We start from the raw sequence: 25,886 nt of genomic DNA, 5'->3' as shown, positions 1-25,886 counted from the left end.
CATACCAACTGTGACAGCACAAATATCCCGAGTTGTGAGCTCCGATATGAGAGAGACATCGAGAGCACTATTTGCAAGTATGCATGCTCGAGGCATTTCACGTGGATTAGTCATTCCGGTCTTGTTAAAGGCAACAAAGACTGGGTTTAACAATTTTCCAACGTAGAAGTTTCCCTTTTGGAAATATGGTTCTTTAACCAAAGCTATGGAAGCTTTACCTTCTTGCAGAAGTCTGGATAGATTCATAGTTGCTGTACGTTTATGCTGAAGATTGATTTGTGCCACTCTAACCATTATCAATTAGAGTAACGAACATTCCACCTCCAGCACTTATCGTACAACAACTACAAGAAACCAAATATATTGGCTTATAATCGCCTATAGCGAACCATGTAAGGATTTTTTTAAATGTTTTAATCATTTAAATCCCACGAGTTGCGAAGAAAGAAGTCGTCCACTGTGCCAGAGCTTCGCTTAACACAGTAAGGGAAAATCCCAAGATATTCCGTTCACGACTGCATTGTTTAACCTCCTGCAGCCATTCAGCCATCAGCACGGAAATACATCTTGACTTAGGAGTTCCTATTTTTGTGGCCTTTTACGACATGGAACAGGAAACCAGTGGATCAATTCTTGGTAAAAAATAATTCCGCCGGATGCCACACGGCTTACCTGTTTGGTGGACTTATACCACCGGTACAGGTGGACCGTAGCGTTATTCTTAGCCAGTTGGGAAAACGCTACCGACACTACACGGCTATCTAGGCTGCTCAGAGAGGGAAGTTGACATTGATGGTCAACTTCCATGGATGGCCGAGCAGCCATACATGGTACGTGTTGAAAATTCGATAAAATTCCAAGTGTGTAAGAATCTCATCATACAACATCCGGACGTGTCTTTTAGTTTAGAAAAAAAGGTTTCCTTGCAGACGAGTCGTTTGCTGTGATCATGCCGATCGATATAAAAATCACGGAAATATTTAAAAATCCTGTAACGTTAAAGTTTCGTATTTTCCAAGTGGGTTTAATTTTCGGTTCGCGACTTCCATCAAGTAAGGCTTCTTTGAAACGAAATGAATCGTGACAAAATTTTCAGCAACAATTGCTATCAAAACATTCCACAGCCGACAACTAGGAGTGCTACAGTAGAAGAATCCGGGTGTCCTGATATCAAATGACTCGAGCTTTATCAAGAATGGTTGAATTTGGCGAAATTGAATTGCTATTCCAATATTATTTTTTTGCACACGATTTGAACGCACAGAAGACGTGATACAACGATTGCACTTAATACGACGACCAAATCTTCACAGCCGCGGTTTGTGCATTCATCTCCCGCCCGCTCAACGATCATACCCAGCATTTTACTTACTACTGCATCGCAATATGCAGCAGACAGCATTTCGGTTCCGAGGTTTCGAAGTGTCAATTTTCACTTCACGGAGCTTGTCAAACCGGTAGCAGGAGCAGGAGAACCGTTAGAATGGGAGGTGGCAAAAAAAAGATTGCGTAACGACAGCAGAATATATATGGTTAATGAAAGTGACGTTATCCAATTAGTCCGCCAAGCGGAAAGTTCCTTTTGGTGGGTGTGCCAGTGTGTGTGTGTGTGAGAAAGAGAGAGTATCCGGTACATCGCGCGATCCGTCAATCTTGTTAGAATGAATGACTTCAAAGTTGACTAACGCTGTAAGCTGTCATGTAAGGGCAACGTTTGTGGAGCGGCTTCCTCCTGACATGTTTCGGCTGGACATCACCGCTAGCTAAGTATTTACGGACCGAGACAATTTATGATGTCCATTAGAACACTAATCAACGCGACTGCAGGAATGTGGTTGGACTAGCTAAAGCTGAACATTTTTAATCAAGTGCGCGGGTACCGGTTCTGGGGTGGTGGATGGATTTTGAAGGTGCGCGCGCTGCTGTTAATCAACACTGCACGATCTTTCGGACTGTTGGAACAAAGCATCACTGCCATCCATCCGGCCGAATGTCGAATGCTCGATTCGATCGATATTCATTATTTCTGAAACAAAGCCATCCACGAATGATGATTGTCCTTGATATCGGGCAACTAATCATCGCCCGGTATGGTATGATGAGTGTGTGTCTGTGTGTGATCACTTCCTACTGAAGTGCACTTTCCGCCCTTCGCCACCGATACTGGCAGGGACTTCCCTGTTCGACAAACAATTAATTGCTTCAAACGCCATATGCAGCAGTGACCGGCTTGTCAGTGGTTCCGTATATCAAACACTCGAGCTTGCGCCTATTAGCAAGTGGCACCCAGCAAAGCGATAGTGCATCGTTCTGACACAATGGGGGATGGATGGAAGTGATTCTGACTGCCATATGCATCGAGAATTTGGCTTTGTTCAGATCAGAACTAGTTCGACTGGTACTACTTGCTCCAAGGTTTTTTTACGACTCTCGAGACTACTACGGCTACTGCTTTGGGCAAGAAATTCCGGTTAGCGTCGCTCTGCTGCCCGAGTTTCACGAATCGAACCTCGTGACCGTTATTTGAGGTGCATGCACTTTTGATTACGAGGCGAGTTGTGGCGGAATGATTAAGAAGGCAGTGCTTCGAAGTGAACACTTCGGCGCAGAACATGGACCCTTGCACCGAAGGAAAATCCAATCTTCAACGCCACCGATTAATGTGTTCATGTTGATTTATAGTTCTAATAACAGCGGATTTGCTTTTACGCGCTAGATAACACAAATTGGGGGCCGTCCAACAGACCGGTTTTTTTTTGTTGTTTTCGCGTGACACTTGATTCAAACTAACGACGACCAATTTGCTGAACCATCAATAAAACCTCCACCGGAATTTCGGATCGGATTTCGGTTAATGATGTAATTAGTCACTAGATTGGTAGGTTTTTACCGTAGAAACTGAAAAACAAACTGAAAACCGACAAGGATTTTATCGATACAACCACCGGCACTAACCTGTTCGTCCTTTGCCGGCTTTGCAGTGCACGGCTACGACATTTCTGCTGTCCGCTTGCAGATATTCGTCAACGTCTTTGCAGAACGAGTTGATCAACTCGATATCCGGTGGGTTGTGGTCCTTGAAAGGGTACACGGAGTAGTACTGCAATAGACAAAGATCAAAAACAAATCTTAGATTCACAATTGGAGCGCTATTGGACGGATATATCTATAAGTTTTTTTAATAAGAAAATTTTATTGTTTTCTAGAGAACAGAGTATTCAGAATCATGTAACGAATAACAACTACTTTCGTGAAGAAACGGTGTAACACGTACTAATCAGCCTTTACTGCAAGAACAACCTATAAAATACTGATGAACAGAATAGCAGAAATGAAATTTTGCGAAAAAATACCACAGACACCGTATTTTGAATCGATTATTCTCTCTAACCCAAAACATCGTTTCGCCAATCTACCAAAAGTCTAATGTTGGTTTTGAAAACAGGTTTAAAATTAAAATGTTGCTTACAAAATTTAACGATGAGGTTTTCAATTTCATTTTTCGGATTATTTCCAAACTTTTTTTTTTCAGTGTATATATTCTTGTAACGTTCTCTTGAACACCATTTTTTCTGGAATAAAAAGTTTCCGAGTAGCAACGATTTAAAGAAAACGCATTTATCCTTTTTGAAAATCAATCCTAAGCCGAATAATTTTGCAATTGAAATGGTTTGCCATACTGGAAACAGGTTAAAAGTTTCATCCAAATCAAAGTAAGCATTTCTGCTGTTAATTTCTGGATTTACTCTAATGTTATTTTTACTACTCTGGTAACTGTTAGCATTTCTGCTCCTATAGAAAGGCTAAGCAATCGCTGCGTAAAATCGCGAAAATTTTTCTTTCAAATTATAATAAAAAACCCTTCTTAATCCACCTAGTGGTGTGATAATGCCTTTCTTTTTCTTCACAGGAGTCTCATGATTTTTTTATCAGGGGGCCACATGAAATTTCCGAATTCGAAAAAAACATATTGATGCCAAAAGGCTTAGAATTGCATGAGACGTCAAATTTAGTGTCATCTTGAAAAAAATTTTTTTTTTTAAATATATCCAAATTTCCCCAGAAAGTTAATTTTTTCAAAAAAAAGTTTGATTGAGATGACACTAAATCTCGACGTTTCATGCAGTTTTGAGACTTTTGGCATCAACAAAAATTTTCGATTTTGGAAATTTCATGTACTATGGTACCTATGGTATTTATCAAGATCGAAAATTTTCAACCCTTTACCGCCGGGAGTTAGTTCAAAGATCAAATGGCTGTGACTTTTGGTTCCGGAGATATGATTGCATAAGTGACGTAACCGACAAAATACGTTGATTTTTACCGCTATTATATATAAGGGTGCCAAAATTTTGGGATCACCTCTATTTTCGTAAAGCTCTAGTGCTCAAAAGTTTAAGCACCTCGGAAAAAACCCTCATGCAAAATTTGAGCTAAATCGGACATGCGTAAGGAGTGCTACGCATGTCCGATTTAGCACAAATTTAGCATGAGGACATTTTTCGAGGTGCTTAAACTTTTGAGCACAAGCGTTTTACGAAATTAGAGGTGATCCCAAAATATTGGCACCCTTATATATAATAGCGGTAAAAATCAACGTATTTTGTCGATTACGTCACTTATGCAATCATATCTCCGGAACCAAAAGTCACAGCCATTTGATCTTTGAACTTGATCAATGGCCCGACAGTGGCTTTCAAACGAGCATGAGTTTGTTTAAATCGGTTCAGCCATCTCTGAGAAAATTGAGCGCGTAGAAATACAACGCGTTTTGTCGGTTACGTCACTTATACAATCATATCTCCGGAACCAAAAGTCACAGCCGTTTGATCTTTGAACTTGATCAATGGCCCGACAGTGGCTTTCAAATGAGCATGAGTTTGTTAAAATCGGTTCAGCCATCTCTGAGAAAATTGAGCGCGTTAAAATATCTTCGAAAAGTGCACAAACACACACACACACACACACACACACACACACACTCACACTTTCCGATCTCGTCGAACTGAGTCGAATGATATATAACACTATGGATCTCCGAGGCTCCGTTCGAAAGCATAATGAAAACCGGATGAAATTTATGTTATTCCTTCACGAATTTACGAACTTTTGATCGAACGCTCTTCATCAAGTTCCGGACAAGTGTTGCATAGCATTTTTTGGACGCTAGAGCCCAATTTTTTTTAATTCCCTCATGTTCCCAGCTGCCTTACCAGTCTTCTTGAAGACCCTCTTCACGATTGCCCAGTAACGTTCGATGGGTCGAAGCTGAGGGCAATTTCAACGAAATTTGTACCCATTTCCGCAAGCCAATTGAGAGTGGTTTTGGCATAGTGAGCCGATGCTAAATCCGGCCAAAACAGTGGAGGTGTACTATGCTTTTTATATGAAGGCAACCATCTCTTCTGGAGACACTCAGATCGATAGATTTCTGCATTTATAGTTCCGGTAGTGCGAAAAATGGTTGACTTCAAACCACAGGAACATAATGCTTGCCATACCAGTACCTTTCGACCGAATTTCTCCACTTGAACCGACCTGTCCGCATCGCTCACATTCTCCCCAACGACGACAGTAAAGTATTGTGGACCTGGTAGAGCTTTTGAGTCCTCCTTTACATAAGTCTCATCGTCCATCAAAACGCATGCAACTGGACACTGCAAAAGACGCGAATACAATTTCCAGGCCCTTGTTGCTGCTCGCTTCTTCTGTTCTACACTTTGTTTCGAGATGTTCTTCGTCTTGTAGGTCTTCAGGTGATTTCGCCTCTTGATACACTGGATCATTGCGACACTCGTTCCTGCTTTTTTGGCCAAATCACGAATTGACATTGATTTGTTCTTCATGATTAGAGATACCACTTTCTGGTCCATTTTCGGGTTTTCTGCCTCTTCTTGGTAATAGTAATAGTGTTTCCCAAACTTATTAATGATGGTTTTAACACTGGCATGATGATGATGAACCCTTCTCACTTAGCCATGTGTCCAGAAACTTAATTTTCAATTCCTTTTCAATGCGCGACAATTTGAAAAATTTGATCTGAGCATAAAAAACCATCACAAATACATGCGTGAAACACAAACGTATATGGATAGCTTTTTTTTCGATACACTCCTTACGTCTGTATTTGTGTATGTGACAAATAATGTCACACGATTTTCTCAGAGATGGCTGAACCGATTTTCACAAACTCAGATTCAAACGAAAGGTTTCATAGTCCCGTAGTCCACTGCTATTGATTTTTTTCCCGATCCGACTTCCGGTTCCGAAATTCGAATAAAATAATTGCAAATAAAAGATCTTGAAATTCTTTAAAAAGTCCTCGAAAAGTTGAGTCAGATCCAACTTTCGGTTCCGGTATTGAAGCGCGATTAGTGAAAAATTTTTGTTTTAATGAGTATATTTTCACAACTAATAGCGAGATGAAAATTTTTATGAAACTTACTGGTAATTTGATCAGCAGTATAAAATTTTATTTGGGATTACTAGTCCCCGGTTTCCGTTTCCGAAATCACCGTTAATAGTGACAAAAAGCTACATCAAAACTCACTTAGATTTCTCAGTAACGGTTAAACCGATTTTCTTAAATCATGATTCAAATTAAAGCTTTCATTGTCTTAAAAGATACTGTGTAATTTCATCCAGATCCGCCTTCCGGCTCCAAGATTATAGGACGATGAGTGTCAAAACAAACTGTCATCGGTACGTACTGGTACGGTGGTGGTGTTTTCTTTGAATAAGAAAACACCACCACCTAGCACACAGCGTGCTTTGATCAATTTTGTATGGTGTGTAAGGTTGCCACAGATCTATATTCACTTGTCATAACTATTTACAAATTGAAACGGTTATGGTAGTTTATACCCAAAGAAAGTTTTTGATTTTATTCAAGTTTGAACGAAAAAATCTTGAAAGAATCTTCTAGTGAGGTTTCCGAAAATATAAGTAATATGAGAAAGGCATCATTACACAACCAGGTGGATATACAATCGTGGTTAAAGCCGCTAATAAACGACAACAACAACAACAACCAGGTGGATTAAAAAAGGTTTTTTTTCTATGATCACAACTGAATACTGAAATTCTTATCAACAAAATAACAGAGTTTTGCTAGTATGAATTACCTTCTTTTGATGTTTCTGTGATTAATTACCCATTTTTATTTGTTCAATTGTATGAACTTATTTTTTATGAGAAGCCATATAAAAATTTTTGCTTTTGCTGGATTTACTTTATTCTTTTGTTTCTGGGGGTGTTCTCATTTATTTTATTATTGCTACTTTTATATTTATATTCGCCACTTTTACGCATAATTTTTTCTCACTTCTTTCGCTAGGCACATTTATTGTGCTTAAGTTTACGTTTTGTCTTCGACTCATCAGTGCGTCAGCAGATTATGTTGAACTGCTGACGCAAACCCCCGGATCAACATAATCCGCTGAGCAGACGTAAAGTTAATGCTATTTGCAAGACACTTTTTTATTACACAAGAAGTGTAGCGTCTAAACTGACGTCTCGAACGAAACAAGTTTCGGCTTACTGGCCGTACAGATTGTGGCAGTTCAACATAATCTGCTGACGCACTGATGAGTCGAAGACGAAACGTAAACTTAAGTAAAAATGGTTATGTGCACCTAGCATAAATTTGGGGGTAAAAGAAAACTTTTCCCCCTTCAAAATACCACATTTATTGTGGTTTCTGCTAATCACTGAAATCACTTCAAGTTCAAGTTCTTTTGAAACTTTCCAATATTTTTCATTTTTATACGGTTTTTAAGCGATTTTTTTGGAATTGTTATGCGATATTTTTTCGATTTGTTTTCAATATACGATTTCTTAGAAATGCATGAACCGTCGATATGCGATGTCAATTCTCAACTTCGCACCTAGGGTTTAAACGCCCCTTGCTGGCGGCGGAAGACTACAGCATTAAAATTTCATTAAGAAACAAATAAATTCCATCATCATCACAGAAATGTTTAAATACATTTTCTGAAATATTCACCAAACCAACCATATATAATCTGATCATCTAAGTTCTGTTTCAGTAGAACTTAGACTCAAATGAAAGGTTTTACGGTCCCTTAGACTGCTATTGACCTTTGTTCGGATCCGACTTCCGGTTCCGGAGCAATAGTGTAAAGTGTGTATAAAATTTCAAACCTTCTATTAGAGCGACAGTGCAAAAAAAACGAAGAATTTTTCCAAACTAGGCCCAAAATTATTTACTGAAAAATTTAAGCTAGTAAAATAAACTTTCTGATTCAAATGAGAGTTGTATCAGTAAAACTCATTAAAAACTGCTTAACTTCGTGCATTTTAATAAAACACATAAAATTTGCATTAAAAAACCCACAAACCTGAGCAATTTTCCCAGATTTCGTATATCTTCATAATATCGCTCAGAAAACTGCATTACTTAGAATATCGTCTTATACAAAAACATATAGGCTATTTACAACAGTAGATTTCAATTCAATTTATTTCCTCTTCTTTCACTTTAGTTAGTAGCAATAATATCAATAAATTTATTACTATTTAAAATTCTTCAAATTCTTAAATAATGAAAGATAACATAACTACATTTTCAAAGCTGATCCGGTTTCAACAAGGTTAGGCTCGTAGCTTCTATTGGGTCATTGATTCAGTTCGTAGATCAAATGGCTGTGACCTCTGGTTCCAAAGATATAATGGTATTAATGACGTAACCGACAAAACGCATTGTTTTTTAACGCTCATTTTTCTCAAAGATGACTGAACCGATCTTAGCAAACTTTTGCAGCTATTTTTGGGTCATTTATCAAGTTCGAAGTTCAAATGACTGTGACTTTTGGTTCCGGAGATTCTAATGGTATAAGTGACGTAACCGACAAAACTCATTGGTTTTTTACGCTCAATTTTGGCAGGGATGGCTGAACCGATCATAGCAAACTAATTCTCATTTAGCAGTTATTTTTGGGTCATTGACTTCTAATTCTGGAGATATGATGGTATAAGTGACGTAACCAACAAAACGAACTTTATTTTTTACAGCTCAATTTTCTCGAAGATGGCTGAACCGATTTCAACAAACTTAGGCTCTTTTTTATGTTACTATGTGCTACAGTTTTGAAGTTCATATGGCTGTCACTTACGTTTCCGGTGATAGAATGTTAAAAGTGACGTAAATCTCAAAACTCATTACCGTTCAATTTACTCGAATATATATTAACTGATATCAATAATTTTAGGCTTGTTCGAGACTTGGGCTGATTTCTTGTTTCGTCTTAGAAATAAACGAAACGTCGAGATCTTGTGTTATCTCGGAAAAATAATTCTATGTCGACTCTCTGAGACTTCTTTTAAAATCTGTTTTCGAGATAACATCAGATCTCGACGTTTCGTAAGCAATTTGGCGTAAAAAAAATTTCGTCTCAAAGTGGATATCGAAGATCTCGATGTATCATGATTTTCTAAGAAATTTGATAAAAAAAATTCGCCAAGTTTTCGAAGTTATGCGGATTTTATGAAATTTTTTTCATGCAATACGTATAACAAGTTTAAACACATTTGAGTGTAGTTCTCTTTTTTAATTTTTTGTCTTTGAGGTCTTGGAAAAAAGTTTGGCAAACGATTTGCAACTACGGTCTGATATGGTGCTCCCGTAATTTCTGCATCCATGAGGTAGAATATTTTCCATAGGAAGCCCTTATAGCATAGTATGATTTTGGATTAGCTAACACTCAATTACTTCGTAAATCGGTATAATTAAGGGTGTTAAACGTACCGTGGATTCCTACACCAAAATACGATTTTGGGAAACCTATAGTTTACATATTACAAAATCTAAAGACTTCTAAAGTCGCTGCCCATCGTTAGCAAGCAGGGCACCGAATCGCATTTCCAGTTCATTGCTCCGTTCAAACCGCAACCCAATTTCCGTCCAGCCTAATCCGAGCCAGAAAGAACCATTTTGCAGCCAGTATCTTCAATATTTCATGCTAATAAATTATGGAACAACAGCCGTCCGTTTTTCTCTCTCTCTCTCTCTTTCTCTCTAAGCCTTTCGAAAGGCTTCCCAAATCGATCGTTCTGACACATACACAAACACACATACACCGCAACACAGCAACTGCAAGCTATCCACAGCGACTGTTCCCAAGCGAATTATCAAAATGTCAAAATCAGCTGACAGTGCTTCCCCAGTGTTTCCACCCGGCAACCGAACCCCAAATGGCAGGCAGTGGGTTGAATGTGTGCCAGACACAGTCAGTCAGTTTCCACCAGGGAGGGCACATGCGCACCTCCGACCCACAGCAAACCCGCCGCTTTGTTCCCAAGCGGACGCTCTTCCAACGGCGATATTTATGTCCGCCGTCGATTCAATTTCCTATCTATAGTAGACTGCGGCAGGCAGGCAAAGCTGATCGGCAAAGCCAACACGGGTATGGTGCGCTGTGAGAAGTGTCAGGACGAACGATAGGAAAACTGCCGTTTGTTGTAGCGTCATCCGGGACGGGGACGACGGGGGGGACGATGTGGGTACCGGCGTGACGGGGACTTTTGGTAACGATTCGGAAATTGTCAGCAAATAGAAGCATTTTGCCACCGTTGTGTCCATTCCGTACCGGCTGCCAGACTAGAGAGCTGCTGGGCGGTAGCTCACAGACTGCAGAAAGGAAAGCAGAAAGACAGAATGGCAGGCAGGCAGGCAGGCAGTCAGATACATAATAACATTACCGGGAACTGAACGGCTTCGGGACGGAGGCAGCATATTTTATGCCGGAGAGCTCGTCAGGAATTATGGTCATGCCCGTTGGAAAATGTTAACCGAGTTCGTTGCCATTTTCGGATTGGGTCTTTAGATTGGTCGATAGCGGTTCTGGTGGGTATTTTCTCGAAAGACGCCTTCCCAAGTGGCAATTGTTTTTGCAATTGCGCCATACGAAAAATAGATTTAATCCAGTGGTAAATAGCAGGAAATGGACTTGGTCTCCCCACAAAAGTAAACAATTTTGCAAACCACATCTCCGAAGTAACTTGGCGAGTTGAGTTTTGGGTTCGTTTTAAGACACTAAAGATGTCTTGAACACAGTTTGTTTACAGATTATCTGTATCCACGATAAACTGACGGATTGAAAGGATAGAAGAAAAAAAAGTTTGGACACAAATATTGCCTAGATGGAAGACATTCCAGAAAGAAACATGTGAAGACAAAAATGAATGAAAATTCTCAATATTGCATTGTGCAAATAATAGAAAAATGAGACGTATTTTTTTTGTTTCGATTATAGAGGTTTTAACCTTGAGGTCATTCACCTCTTCGGGCCCGTAAAACTTGCTGATCCTATGTGAGGGGTTGGGAATCGAATCCAGGCAGGCAGCGTGAAAGGCATCGACTTACCCATCACACTATACACGGTTCCCTTGAGACGTAAAAAAATCATATCGGTTTTGTGCTCTTAGCCAGAAAAGGTTATATGCTAAACTTTGTTGTAATCCCTATGAAACTTAGAAGTATAAATATATACGATATCATTAATATATTTCATATTTATATTGATTTATACGGGAGCGGGTCATATCACCGAAAGCCATTTCGCCGCAAGTCGTTTCGCCGAATGCCATTTCGCCGAAAGTCGTTTCGCCGAATAGGTCATTTCGCCGAATGGGTCATTTCGCCGAAAGGGTCATTTCGTCGAAAGGGTCATTTTGCCGAAAGGGTAATTTCGCCGAAAGGGTCATATCTCCTGCATGTTATGTCTCCTGTATAACTGATGTGGCGCAGCCACATAACCGAAGCCAAGATGGCTCGGCGGCACGAAGCCGCCGAGCCGACGCCAGCTGAGTCGGCCGCCGACCCGCCGTCGTAAGCGGCGGCCTCTTGCATACAAACCTGTAACCGCCTCGTTTGCCTGGTCTACTCAAAGCTAGGTTTCTTTGCTTTAGTTAGGTCCGAACGAGCGGTAGCGAGGTCGGACAGCACGTGAACCAAAACGATGTGGCGTAGCCGCATTAGATATTTTTTCAATTTCACTTAATAAACGGAAAATATCACCTACATTTGCCTGGTAGATACACCTATGCAATTGCTTTGATGCTTACTAGCTAATAGTCAACAAGTTTTCTTGGGAACTACTTTCTGAGGTTCATGAATCAATCTTTATTCAAGAGTACAACAATCATTCCTTATTCAAGAAGTACAATGGTAGGTCAACAAAACGGGCGTTAACGCTATCATCTTTCGTTTGTCTTTAATTTAAATCAATTCTAATTACGATTTCAAGACGATTTCAGGATTCGGCGAAATGACCCTTTCGGCGAAATGGCATTCGGAGAAGTGACCCATTTGGCGAAATGTCATTCGGCGAAATAACCCTTTCGGCGAAATGGTTTTCGGCGAAACGGCTTTCGGTGAAATGGCATTCGGCGAAATGACCCAGATCCGATTTATACTACTTGCAACAATAATTGTTGGAAGAACACAACTTCTGACACCCTCATACCATTCGAAGAAGTTCGTCGAGATAAGAATTCGTGTGAGAAAAATAATTTCATAATTATTCAGAGATGACTTAACTGATTTCTACAAACTTAGACTCATATAAACAGTCCCATGCTCCCATATATGGTTTCTGAATTTCATTTGGATCTGACTTCTGGTTCCGGAACTACTGGATGATATAGGTAATGCAATTAAAATAATGTCACTCAATTTGCTAGTAGATGGCTAAACGATTTCATCCATTTAACATTCAAATGAAAGGTCTTAAGATCCCATAAAATCTGCTTGTTTTTTAATCAGATCCGGTTTCCGGTTCAGGAGATACAGGGTGATTGCAGTAAAAAATGCACATAAATTTATCGTGTTCACAGATTTTGAGAGTCGACGACCAAATAAACTTATGAAAGTTTTACCGGTATTCGGTTTTCGATCCCGGAAAGTACCCGAAAATTTTATGTCAAACGCCCAACGATTTCTCTAAGATGGCTAAACTGATTTTCATAAATTTCGAAACTAATGAAATGGTTAACAATCCATTAAACGAACTTAACTGACTTCGGCTACACCGGTTTCTGAATTCCGTTTCCGAAAGTATCGGAAATAGTGTAGCTAAAAGCAGGCCAGACGATTCAAATTCAAACCAAAAAAGCTCGCTTTTCCTCGACAGATGAGATAGAGTTTTCCCTTGATTTTTCCAAATCGAACGATCTAACAACGCTGTGTAGTATTCGTCATTGGTCAAAATATTGAAGCCATAACTTTCCCAGTAAACTGTACTGTCATTGGATACTTCGGACGTGGTTCACCGGCTGCAGTCCACTGTGGTGATAATCGTTTGATTCCGGAGTGAAGTGATGGATCCATGATTCAACCATTGTCACATATCGATGCAACAAAATCGATTTGTTACTCGTAAACAAGATCAAATACTGCTCTGAATCACCAATACGTTGTTGTTTTAAATCGTCTGAGAGTAAACGCGGCACCTCACTTTGAAAAGAGCTTTGTTATGGTTAAATGTTCATGAGTAATTGTAATTTTTGAATAATTTTGCCTTCGAATATCTTCACTGCCTCAGCTATCTCATTTCAATTTACGAATGGATACTACCAACTTTTTTTGATATTTTTCTGAGTAACAACCACAAACTAACGATAAGAGCGAGCGTTCACCATCATCGGTGTCTGTACGAGCACGTTCAAATTCAGCAAACCAATAACATATGATGAAGTCTAAGTCGATATAAAAATTTTGAAGCCATTGCTGGGCTTTCACAGTATTTTTTTTCTCAACAAGATATAATAACAAATGGCTGACACTTTTTTCTGACTAATTGAAATGTCATTAAATTTCACATATAGTTTTCTGAAAGTTGGAACTTCAAAAACGTTACACGTATATATTTGACAATAATAGCGCCATCTATGTGTCGGTGTTATCAGATTTATATGGAATGTGTGAAAATTTACAAGTCAATCGAATGATTTAAGCTGGAAATCTAAAATTGGTTTGCAGCAAACCCATCTGCGAGCGTTTATTTTATATTATTTTTTCAGTAGTGGTGTGTCATCTCGCCTTGTTCACAGCAATGCGAATAGGAGAAACAGGATAGCGGTGAGTTCGTTCTTTAGAGATATTTCATATTTTCATTATTTACAATGCCTTATTATATTTCTCCTTACTAAAAATCGGACTATACCAGTGGCGTCACGTCCTAATGTGCACCTCGTGCACTGCAAAACCGGCCGAATTGAAGGAATGAACTGCGTCCCCAACCCCATCCAAATTAAATTATTTTTTTGGAATCATAACCAAAATTGCGTGTTTTTACACGCATCTCATATACATCATACATAAAATTTCAAGTATCTATTGTTGCTTTGTTAGTGTCTTTTCCGTGCACATGACATTGTAGACTAGCTGGCGCACCTTCTTGCGAACGTTCCTCATTAAGTTCCGTACAGACTTCTTGGCGACAAGTTTTGACACTTTTTTCCAATCATTTTCGAACTGTTGATTGGTTTCGGCTGCCGAGACATGTTTCCTAAGATGTGCCTTCGTTAATGCCAAAAATTCTTCAATTGGTCGAAGTTGTGGCAATTTGGTGGATTCATGTCTTTTGGGACGAAAGTGACATTTTTTTTAGCATACCATTCTACCGTTGATTTCGAGTAGTGGCAAGAAGCAAGATCTTGCCAGAAGACAACAGGATCTTTGTGGCTTTGAATCATGGGTAGAAGTCGTTTTTGTAAACATTCCATGATGTATATTTCGCTCGCTGTTCATTGAAGCAGTGGTATGAAGGGTTTCGAAATCTTACCGCAGCTACAAATTTCTTGCCAGACCATAGCTTTCTTACCAAATTTTTCGACTTCAATCGATGTCTCGGACTGGATTAACACTTGCCCTTCTCTCACCGTATAATATTGTGATCCCGGCAAGGATTTGTAATCGAGTTTCACGTAGGTTTCGTCGTCCGTGATTATGCAATTCAAATTTCCAGCAAGAATCGTATTATACAGCTTTCGAACCCTCGGCCTGATCGATGCTTCTTGTGTCGGACTACGTTTTGGTTGTTTCTGCTTCTTATTGGTTCGAAGATTCAAACGTTCTTTAGCACGAAGAACATTTGACTTCGAAGTGCTCACTTTTTTGGCCACATCCCGAACTGAAACCTCCTTCTTTTGCTCGAACGCCTTCAGTATACATTTATCCAACTGAGGGATAGCAGGACCTTTTTTTCGACACGTTTTCGGTTTTTCCTCAAAGGTGTTATCCTCACCGAACTTCCTGATTGCATTTCGCACGGCTTTTTCACTTACTCCTCCCATTTTTGCTATCTTTCTCAGTGACAGTCCGCGTTCTGTGCATCATTTGTACACAATTTTTCGATGTTGTTCTGCTGAAAGTCCACATATTTCGAAACAAACTAATGAAAACGAATAAACAACTGCACATGTGGTTAGAGAAGAGTGTAAACAACAGGACGCAGTCATAAAAATTGACAGATTCTGGTTCCATTCGAAAATATTTTGAAATTTTTTCGTGGAAAAATATTGAGAAATAAGTCGGTGAAGAGGTATTTTCGAGAAGGCTTCTTGAAAATTATGATTTGCGGTGACCAACTGTATCTCAGCGCAGACTGATAAGAAGTCAGCATATCAAAGCAGCATAGATAGAGTAGATGTTTTTTCTAGACCCTAACGTTTCAGTTTGATTTTTTCTTTCAATTTTTTTTAATTTTTGGTGGTTGTTCAAAGTGAAAACTACGATTTTTCGCCATTTTGTAGCTGTAAAACCTTCCCAAAGTGACAAACAAAGAAAGGGAAAACGTTGGGGTATGGTTTTTTCTATGTAGAAAATGTGTGCAAATTTTGAAAAAAATTGGTTCAGTAGTTTTTGAATGACGATGGACACGGACTTTCAAATCCTGCTTTCGAGAAAAACGCGTTCAACGTTTTTTGTCTATAAAATCAATGGAAACAATTTATTACTCAAGGGGCCCGTAGGGTCTAACATTTTCACAAAATCATATTTTTTCTTTTGTATTCTTTTATAAAGAAACATTTCAAGAATGTTTTGTCAAGTTCTTAAGTCGATCGAAGCAGAAATCTTGGACCTGTGTGCCGAGCTCTTACTTCTTCGCAGTATGAGATAAGCAAAGATAAATGCCCATAACTTGCCGAGTTTTCCTCCGATAGGCTTGAAAATTTCACAGAATATTCTTGAAATGTTTTATTATGAGAAAATACAAAGAAAATAAAAAATGATTTTTCAAAAGTGTTACACCCTACCCACCCCTTAATTTAAATCGAATTACTATCGCATCCATCTTATTCACCAAATTGAACCCCCAGCGACTATTTTCTGTTTTCAGATTTAAAAGAAAAAAGCTTGCTGCAAAGAGATTTGCATCGAATGCAGAGGTCAGCGCTGAGACTGAATCGTGTTTGAAGCTAAGGAGAAATTTTGATATAAAAGACAAGTAGAAATGTCGGAACGCAGTTTAAACAATTGTGTTGCGAAAACAGTGAATGAATTATCATAAAAAAATGGAGTGGACTAATCAATTAAAAAGCACGCTCTCAATTTGTTCATTTAGCGTAAATCGATTTCATTTAGCGCGAATTCACGGTACTGACTAACTGTTACAATCTGCCATCGCGGCAATTATGAGACTGATTCTACACAGACTCCTAAACCCTCCTCCTCATCCCATTAGGTGCAACGAAAAGTGGGGCCATTTACTTTTCCACGATTCGATCAGGCAACCTTTTCTCGCTCGCTCGGGGGGACTGACTTGGAAAAGCGGGAGAATGGTCCGAGGGAGGCAGCCCCGGTGAAATAATTTGATTGTTAAATAATCGTAACTGCGATAATTGATCGTTTCGAACAATCTTCTTCGTCATAATTGTTCGACCGAGCTTCAGCAAACTGAACGGTGATAAATGTGCACAATGATGACGATGATGGCGATGAAGGGAACCGGAGGAGCGGTCGATTCTCACTCTGGTATGCACATTTTTTCGCGAAAAAAAAAGAGATATTAATCGCGTAAGTGTACTCGTTCCCCAGTATATGGGCTTACTGAACGGTGGAATCGTTACACACACGGTGGTGCATAGTTTTGTGCTACCTCGTTACGCCGCAGTCTGACAGCTGTAATTGACGCCGATCGGGTGGCGTGCATTTCAGTGCACTAACGCTACCGGATTGTACGCATTAGACAGTAGCACAATGTCTAATTTATATATTTTAACGCTTCGTTCAATCAACGCGGCCGTTGGATGCGTTTGGACAATGAGGTAATAAAATTCAAATGGCAGAAAGTGAAACTGCGTGAAGCAACTTTCGAGGCAGTAATCGACCGGCGAAGCACACCTTTTAACTGCGCGCGGTTTTTCAAATTTACGGCCAATGCCAACAGAGGAGCCCATTGGCTGGAAATAAATTTCCAGCTGAGTGCCACAGATCCGTCCCGCTACTGTTTTGCATCGGCCGCCTGCAGAAGCTGTCGGTTCGATTCCAGGAATGAATTGAGATTACTTTTTATGGGCCACGATTTTAATTTATTCCATTAACAATGAAACAACCACATTAAGGCACATACTGGCATGCAAACTCGGCTGCAGTTGAGTGTTGTGCACCTTTCCCAGTTTTAGTTTCCTTCTTTTTTTTTACTAGTTCCAGAGGTAGGCGCAATCATGATATGATTCTTACCCGGTGCTGTCGATGGCCATTGACGTGTGACACCCTCACGAAAGAAGCGTCATACTTCACGATAATACGTCCGTATTGTAGAGAAAAAAAATAACCATATGATCAGAAATCGTCGTTGTAAATACTTTGATGGGTTCGAAGAATAAAAAACGGGATTTATTACTCTTTCTCTCTTTATTTAGAACACTTTTGGCACTAACTTTTAACTTTCGAAGAATGAATGAATCGAAATTTATTAGGTATCAATTAGGTTCGAAATTGAATTGACTTTACCCAAAGAAGGACTCTGAGTGTCAGTAAGATCGTAGCACCATCTATGTTATGGATGGTGCACTACAAAGAATGAGAAGTCCCGGGTCTAACAAAGAGAAAGTTGAATTTTGACCGTGAAAATTTTGCCATTTGAATAAAAAAAAAGATTTGTTAAGGCCTTCAAAGTCATGTTATGGTCTCATATATTATCCTATTCTATTGAACAATTCGTACCCATGCATGGTGCACCCTCCATGGTCAAACAAAACTTTAAAACGCTATAAACGAGCCAAGCGATCATTTGAAAAAGTTTACAAATCGTCCCTCATACCAGCTGCGATCTTATTATCTGCACCTCAATAACCGCTACAAACGACTGAACAAAATATTATATAATAATCACTTGCTTCGCGTTCAAAACAATTTAAAAAACAACCCGAAAAGCTTCTGGAATCACGTAAACGAACAGAGAAAAGAGTCAGGGCTACCAACTCACATGTTTCTAGGAGATGTCCAATCATCAACGCAACATGATATATGCAATCTCTTCCGGAAACACTTCAGCAGTGTTTGCTCCGACGAAACTCTATCTAATCATCAAATCTCTGAAGCCATCAACAATGTTCCGCACCGCTCTCCTATCGGCCCTCATCCTATCATATCGACTTCTATGATTGAGTTAGCGTGCGTCAAGCTGAAGTCATCTTCGAACGCTGGACCAGGTGGTATTCCTTCAATAGTGCTAAAAAAGTGTTCGAGAAGCCTTTTAGTCCCACTCTCACTGCTATTCAACTCATCACTCACCTCAGGAACGTTTCCTGATATTTGGAAGAGTTCATATAGCTTTCCAGTATTCAAGAAAGGAAATAAGTCTGACGCTTCCAATTATCGTGGGATTGCGGCATTATGCGCATTCTCCAAGTTACTCGAAATTATTGTCCTGGATTTGATCACTCACAATTGCAGTAACTACATCTCTGAAACTCAGCATGGTTTTATGCCCAATCGTTCAACTTCAACGAATTTACTCTCCTACACATATTTTATCATCCGTTCTCTTGAAGCACGTCTCCAAGTTGACGCAATCTATACAGATTTCTCCGCAGCCTTCGACCAGATAAATCATCAAATAACAGTAGCTAAGCTCGATAGGCTCGGTTTCAATGGATCCTTATTGAACTGGCTCCATTCATATTTAACTGGTCGCAAAATGTCTGTAAAAATTGGAAACTGCTCGACGACACCCGACAACCCCCAGAGCAGTCATTTGGGACCATTTATATTTTTACTATACCTTAATGAGATCAATTTTTTGCTTAAATGCTGTAAGCTGTCCTTTGCTGACGATTTCAAGCTATATTACCAAGTTAAATCTCAAGAAGACACAATATTTCTACAATCACAGCTTGATTCATTCGCCAATTGGTGTCAAATAAACAGAATGGCATTAAACGCCTCTAAATGCTCTGTTATTTCCTTTTCTCGCAAACACTCGTTTATAAGATACGAATACAACATTACGGGAAAAATGCTGAAACGCGAATCATTTGTAAAGGACTTAGGAATTATTCTTGATGCCAAGTTAAACTTAAAAAACCACATTGATTATATGATTTCCAAGGCTTCAAAGCTTCTAGGATTTATTTTTCGCGTAACCAAAAACTTTGTCGATATACACTGCCTTAAGGCATTATATTGTGCACTAGTCCGTTCGACGCTTGAATATGGCGCTATTATTTGGTCACCTTACTATCAAATCGACGATGAGCGCGTCGAAGCTATCCAGCGAAAATTTGTTCGGTTTGCTCTACGCAATCTACCATGGAACGACCCTGCAAATCTACCTAGTTACGAAGATCGCTGTAAACTTATAGGCTTGGATCTATTATCTGTTCGTAGGAATGTCTCAAAAGCAATTTTTATAGCCGATTTGTTACAATCACGTATCGATTGTCCCGAACTCTTACAGTTAATTAATTTCGACATTCATCGTCGTAGTCTGCGTTATCACCCCATTTTAAGATTACCTTCCGCCAGAACAAACTATGGATTCAATGAACCATTTACTATTGTTATGTGTCGTTTATTCGTTAACTTATATAATGTCTTCGATTTTCATGTATCTCGAAATGTAATCAAACGATTGTTTCTTAGTCACTTATCATGTTAGTTTTAGAATCAAAGATTGGTACAAAGATGAGGAGGTTTTATGCCTACTGGAGGCAGAGGTTTAAAAATTCTCAACTCCAGTGGGCTTTACCCTGCTCCACATACATGCATACATACATTGTTGTATTTTCGTTCAACCCCCACTCCTCTCCACCATTCTCCATTGGAAACTAACTAGATTCGCCAGCCGAAATTAACCCGGTCGTCATTTCTTCTTTCTCTCTGTCTTTCACCATGCATTCTTCGATCACTAATTAGATCTACATGCCGATTCTAATCCCGTCGCTTTCTCTGCCTTCCACCATCTTTCTGGTCACTAATTAGATCTTCATGCCGATTCTAACACAGTTGCTAGCCCACGCTCGTCTACCACCTTCTCCACCAACTCTTGTATACATTCCCATTCTTTTATTCTCACTCACTTTTAAGCAAGAGTACTATTACTGCCATGTAAGGCTTAGCGTCATCAATTAGTTATAGGATTATAGATTTAGTTTTAATTGTTAGTTTCAATTGTTAGTAATAAGTCCAAATGTATCTGTTGGATCATTGTAATCTGTTGATGCAAATAATGAGAAGGTTTTATGCCTGCTGGAGAGAGAGATTACCAAATTTCATCTCCATCGGGCTTTTCCCTTGCTCCATAAACAAATAAATAAATAAATAAAAGTAGGCTTCCGTTTCTGCAATGAGCTCAGCATTCGACAAAAATTGCATTCCTTTTCAGGTTTGGAAATAAAAAATAATCGCTGAGGGGCAGGTCTGGTGAATAAGGGGGATGGCGAGCCAATCCGTATCGCCAATTATTTAATTTCCACCGTTGCGTTTATGCATGAATGCGCTGGTGCGTCTTTTTTCATAACTTGAAGAAAACTGCCACTCGTCTATCACGATCAGCTGTTATTCAAACAATAGTGGATATATTTTCATGAAATTTGGTGAGACTTTCTGTGAGAGACCCGGAACTTTTCATTTATTGAAATAGAGTGTCAAGTTCTACAAAAAGATTTTAAAACCAAAGTTTTGTTTTGCTTTTAGAAGTAAACAGTTTCGAAAATTGAAATGGTTTTTGAATATTTATTTGGTATCCACTTAAAATTAAAATTAAAATTTTCCTAGCATGCGTTGTATTAGAATACGAGTATCGAAGATCAAACCAATTTCAAACGATCCGAAAAATGTCCTCTTCGTTCGATTTGAAATGAGACTTTTACTTCCGGGAGAAAGGTAGAAAGCACAGTACGGAATGCTCTGAAGTTGGAAATCATCGCCGTCACTGGAAGCATAGATTGTTGTTTCTTCTATGTCGCTACAATCAAATTCAGGAAGAATCTCGTAAATATTGATGAGTATGAACTTAGCGAGGCACCTCTCGCCGATGATAACATAAACAGGTGAATAATTTGTTGCTAATTAGTTACGGTAATTTTGAATTTGTTGCTCAATTTTTTTTTTATTTTTTCGAGTACTTCGCTACGTTCATATGAAGTTAGCGAAGCCTTCCTTCCAAATATGCTTCAAAACTAATCGAAGCCTAGTAAATAATTTGTTGCAAATTAATTACGATAATTTTGAATGTGTTGCTAAATTTTTTTTTGAGTACCTCGCTAAGTTCATATGAAGTTAGCGAAGCCTTACTTTCAAATATGCTTCAAAACAAATCAAAGCCTAGTAAATAATTTGTTGCTAATTAAGCAACAAATTCAGAATTACCGTAACTAATTAGCAACAAATTTGCAACAAATTATTCACCTATTTGCGTTATCATCGGTGAGGGGTGCCTCGTTAAGTTCATGCTCATAGCACGGCATAGGATCAACGAAAGAGAAGTCCGTCCGTTGTCTTTTATTTTTACATTCAGATTCTATAAGATCGTGAATGTTATTAGAAAAATGTTGAATAATGGATTGTGATTTATTCCGTATTGAATTATTTTTAGCCCTAGGCTTGTTGCCTTTCCGGTTGGACGCAGGCATTTTTGAAATGAATGAAATTTGAATTAAATTAACTAGGCTAAATTAGTCTTCGATTAGGCTCATAGTTTGGAAAAGTCTTGGTAAAGACTGATTTTGTGGTAGTCCTAATAAAGACTGATTAGTTCGAAGAATAGTTCTTTGAATAGCTAGCCTTAAAACAGGCTGATTATTTTCTTAATCTTGAAAAAGACTGATTACATTAGAATATCACTCTTTGTATAGCCTTGAGAAATGCTGACTAATTGTTAGTCTTTAAAAAGACTGTTAGTGATTCAGGTAGCCTTGAAAAAGACTGACGCCTTGAATCAATGAAACTCTAGGTAGCCACAAAAAATTTCCAGGAGCCAAGAGCCATACGTGTGCGGTGCGAACGACTGTTCAACACCGACTATGTTTATAATTGACTAGCTGAATTACCCGGCGTTGCTCGGAAATGTTTCATGAAGGGAAGGCCGAAAAAAATATTCATATTCATATTCAGATTGCGAATGATCAGTGTCCCATCTCAGAACTCACAATAATCATAATTTTCATGGTATTCTCGACAAATTGGGTCAGTTTTATATCTGAATCCTTTTGTTAGGAACACTTAAAACACCGTTCTCTCTATAAATACCTTCTTAGTAACCTCCGAGTTTCATATCTATATGTGCTTTAACGTACTTCCGTACTTCCTTGTCACAATCGATCTTCCATGGATATAATCACGTGCAACTCCCTCCTCTTTATAAAAATTTTATGACATCATGAATTGTTCAAAATTTTCCATCTGATAATGATTATTTTATAACGTAAGGTTGTTTAACATCATAACTACATTCGTACTATAGAATGACGTTTTTATATAATTTATTTTACCAAGGTTTTAACCATTTTGGTCGTTCATCAGGGATTGTATTGTTGTAAACTTATTTTCATTACCTTGAGTCGACAGTTTTTTCAATTTACATAATAAAATTGTACATTGGTTGTATGATTTCGTCAATTCAGATCAATGTTGAGAATACTTATTTCTCCTTCCTCTTGTGAATATTTTTGTGAAGCTCACTTAGTTGCTAGAAATATACTGTACTCGTGAAGAAGTACCAATTTTTCGTAAAACCTGATCAATTTTCCCTTTCACTTTCCAAGTCGGGGCACTTACCCCACTCTCTCACACTCTAAATAACCATATAATCTATTTTTATTTAACTTCCTTTTTGTCAGTGAACTCCTTCATGATTACCCTGAGTAGTATAGAAAGTATCTGTGCTTTTCAAAAAATATCGACTCCCACCTTTGGTACATGCTGAGACTTGAATACACTCACGTTCATAGGTAGACAAAGATTATTTTCCCTTAGTTCTTTGAATTCCCCGACAAAATGGAACCAGATCTTTTTAAATTATTTAAAGAAAAATTCGACCTTTAAATTCTTGCCACTCTCTTGTTTTATAAAAAATGGGACTTGAAAATTTATTTCAAAAAAAAATTTGAAAATAAAGCCTTCTAGTCTAAATATCGATTCTCTTCAAATTTCGTCATTGACCCTCTCCCCCCATGTTAATGACACTTCCTACACACTTTCTCCTCTGAAAATGTTCTAATGATCATTTCTGAAGAGCTTCTTTGTGTCAAATTTGATAGCAATTCGTTCAGTAGTTCCGGAGTTGCGCCGTTACAAATTTTACATCTCCTTTTTTAGAGGGATGTACTACATCCACCCCACACGAATACCTTAAGTATCTATGGTCTTCAAAAAGTATCGATTCTCGTCAAATTGAATTTTTTTTTCATGACCCCTGTTAAGGATAGTTGCTACGCTCTCTCCCCCATAAAAATACCCTTACAACTACCTCTGAAGAGCAAAAAGCAGCTATGCTAAGTGTGATAGCAATCCGTTCAGTAGTGTCAGAGCTATACCGTTACACCCCCCTTTTTAAATGCCCCTCCTGTTAATGATACTTGCTACGCTTCCTCTCCTATAAAAACACCTTTATGACAATTTCTGAAGAGCAAGAAATAACTGTTCCAAATTTTATAGCAATTCGTGCAATAGTTCCGGAGTTATGCCGTTAAAAACATTACACTCCTTTTTAAGAGGCACTTACTACACCCTCTCCCCACAGAATATCCTTATAATCATATCTAAGTTGTGCAAAAAGTATTTGTGGTCTTCAAAAAGTACCGATTCTCGCCAAATTAGATAATTTGTCTAATGATCACCTTTGTTAAGGACACTTGCTACGCTCCCTCCCCCCATGTAAATATTCATATAACCATCTCTGAAGAGCAAGATGTACATGTACCAGGTTTGATAGCAATCCGTTAAGTAGTTTTGAAGTTATGCCATTACAAACATTACACCCCCCTTTTTAAAGGCATTTGCTGCATCCATCTCCCATTAAATTATATCTACGGTATGCAAAATGTTTCTAAGATCTTCAACAAATATCGGTTTTCATCAAGTTATGTGGATTTTTTTATGACCCCTTCTTGGTTATGATACGTGCTACGCTCTCTCCCCCCATAAAAATACGCTTATGACCATCTCTGAAGAGCAAGAAGTACATGTGCCAAGTTTGATAGCAATCCGTTCAGTGATTCCGGAGTTATGCCATTACAAACATTACACCCCCCCCCCTTTTTAAAGGCACTTGCTACATCCACCCCCCATATAATCTTATCTAATATATGCAAAATGTTTCTATGGTCTTAAAAAAGTATCGATTCTCGTCAAATTAGACAAATTTTTTCATGACCTCCCCCTGTTAAGAACACTTACTACGCTCTCTCCCCCATTAAAATATCCTTATGACCATTTCAGAAGAGCAAGAAGTATCTGTGCCAAGTTTGGTTGCAATCCGTTCAGTAGTTTCGGAATTATGCCGTTTTAAACATTACACCCCCCTATTTAAAGGCACTTGCTACATCCACCCCCCCATATAGTCATATCTAAGGTATGCAAAATGGTTCTACGGTCTTCAAAACGTATCGATTCTTGTCAAGTTATGTGAATTTTTCCATGACCCCCCCTTTGTTTATGACACTTGCTACGCTCCCTCCCATATAAATATACTCCCTAAACCATCTCTGAAATGCAAGAAGTACCTGTGCCAAGTTTGGTGGCAATCCGTTCAGTAGTTCCGAAGTTATCGCGTTACAAACATACAAACTTACATCCATTTTTATATATATAGATTACGCCGAATCACGCCGCCTCCGCCGCCGATACTTTCCGGAAAAGACATCACGTCGATTAGCAGCCGCCATTGGTCAAAAACACGCTTTAGCCGCCGATGTTGACAATTTTGATCGGCGCACAGGGCTACTTCCAACACAGATGACACTTCATTTTGGTTGGATTTAGCATCGTACCACTACACGTAACCAGTGATGTTAGTAATGTTATTAATATGCCGAAAAAATCACCTAATATAAAATAGAGTATCTAGAATATTTCTTTACGCTTCTGAGAGTTTAAAAATATATTCGACTTGAAATGAATTTTTGGTGATTATTTTTGTCTGTTGTACTTTATTTGAGTACAGTCTTTATGCTGCATCCGTACCTTAATTTAAGGATCAATGTTTCACATTAAAACAACGAGCAGCGATGACATTTGTCATCGTTTCGATGCAATAGTCGTAATTAATTTCGAACATGTACGCATCGCGGGCGAATATCTGTTTGCGGTTCTCTTCCATTTGTCCGCTCGATCCGGTCGGGTCCGGTCCGTACGTGACGAAGTTGTCATCAAAGCATTAGTAACCATTAACTCAAAACCACGGTTCTTATCAAGTCAA

At 38.7% G+C, this 25,886-nt stretch overlaps 1 protein-coding gene across 3 annotated transcripts in view; it reads right to left on the bottom strand.

Annotated features, from left to right (window-relative positions):
- Nucleotides 1–25,886, bottom strand: part of LOC131430452 (GATA zinc finger domain-containing protein 7) — a 242,298-nt gene that overhangs the window by 79,059 nt on the left and 137,353 nt on the right. For all 3 annotated transcript variants that reach the window (XM_058595463.1, XM_058595462.1, XM_058595464.1), the window contains exon 4: nt 2,956–3,100. In XM_058595463.1, coding sequence (XP_058451446.1) covers nt 2,956–3,100 — 145 coding nt within the window. The remainder of the gene's footprint in view (nt 1–2,955; nt 3,101–25,886) is intronic.

Source organism: Malaya genurostris, chromosome 2 (assembly GCF_030247185.1).
Source record: "Malaya genurostris strain Urasoe2022 chromosome 2, Malgen_1.1, whole genome shotgun sequence".
NCBI lineage: Eukaryota > Metazoa > Arthropoda > Insecta > Diptera > Culicidae > Malaya > Malaya genurostris.
This window is presented reverse-complemented; position numbering and strand designations above follow the sequence as displayed.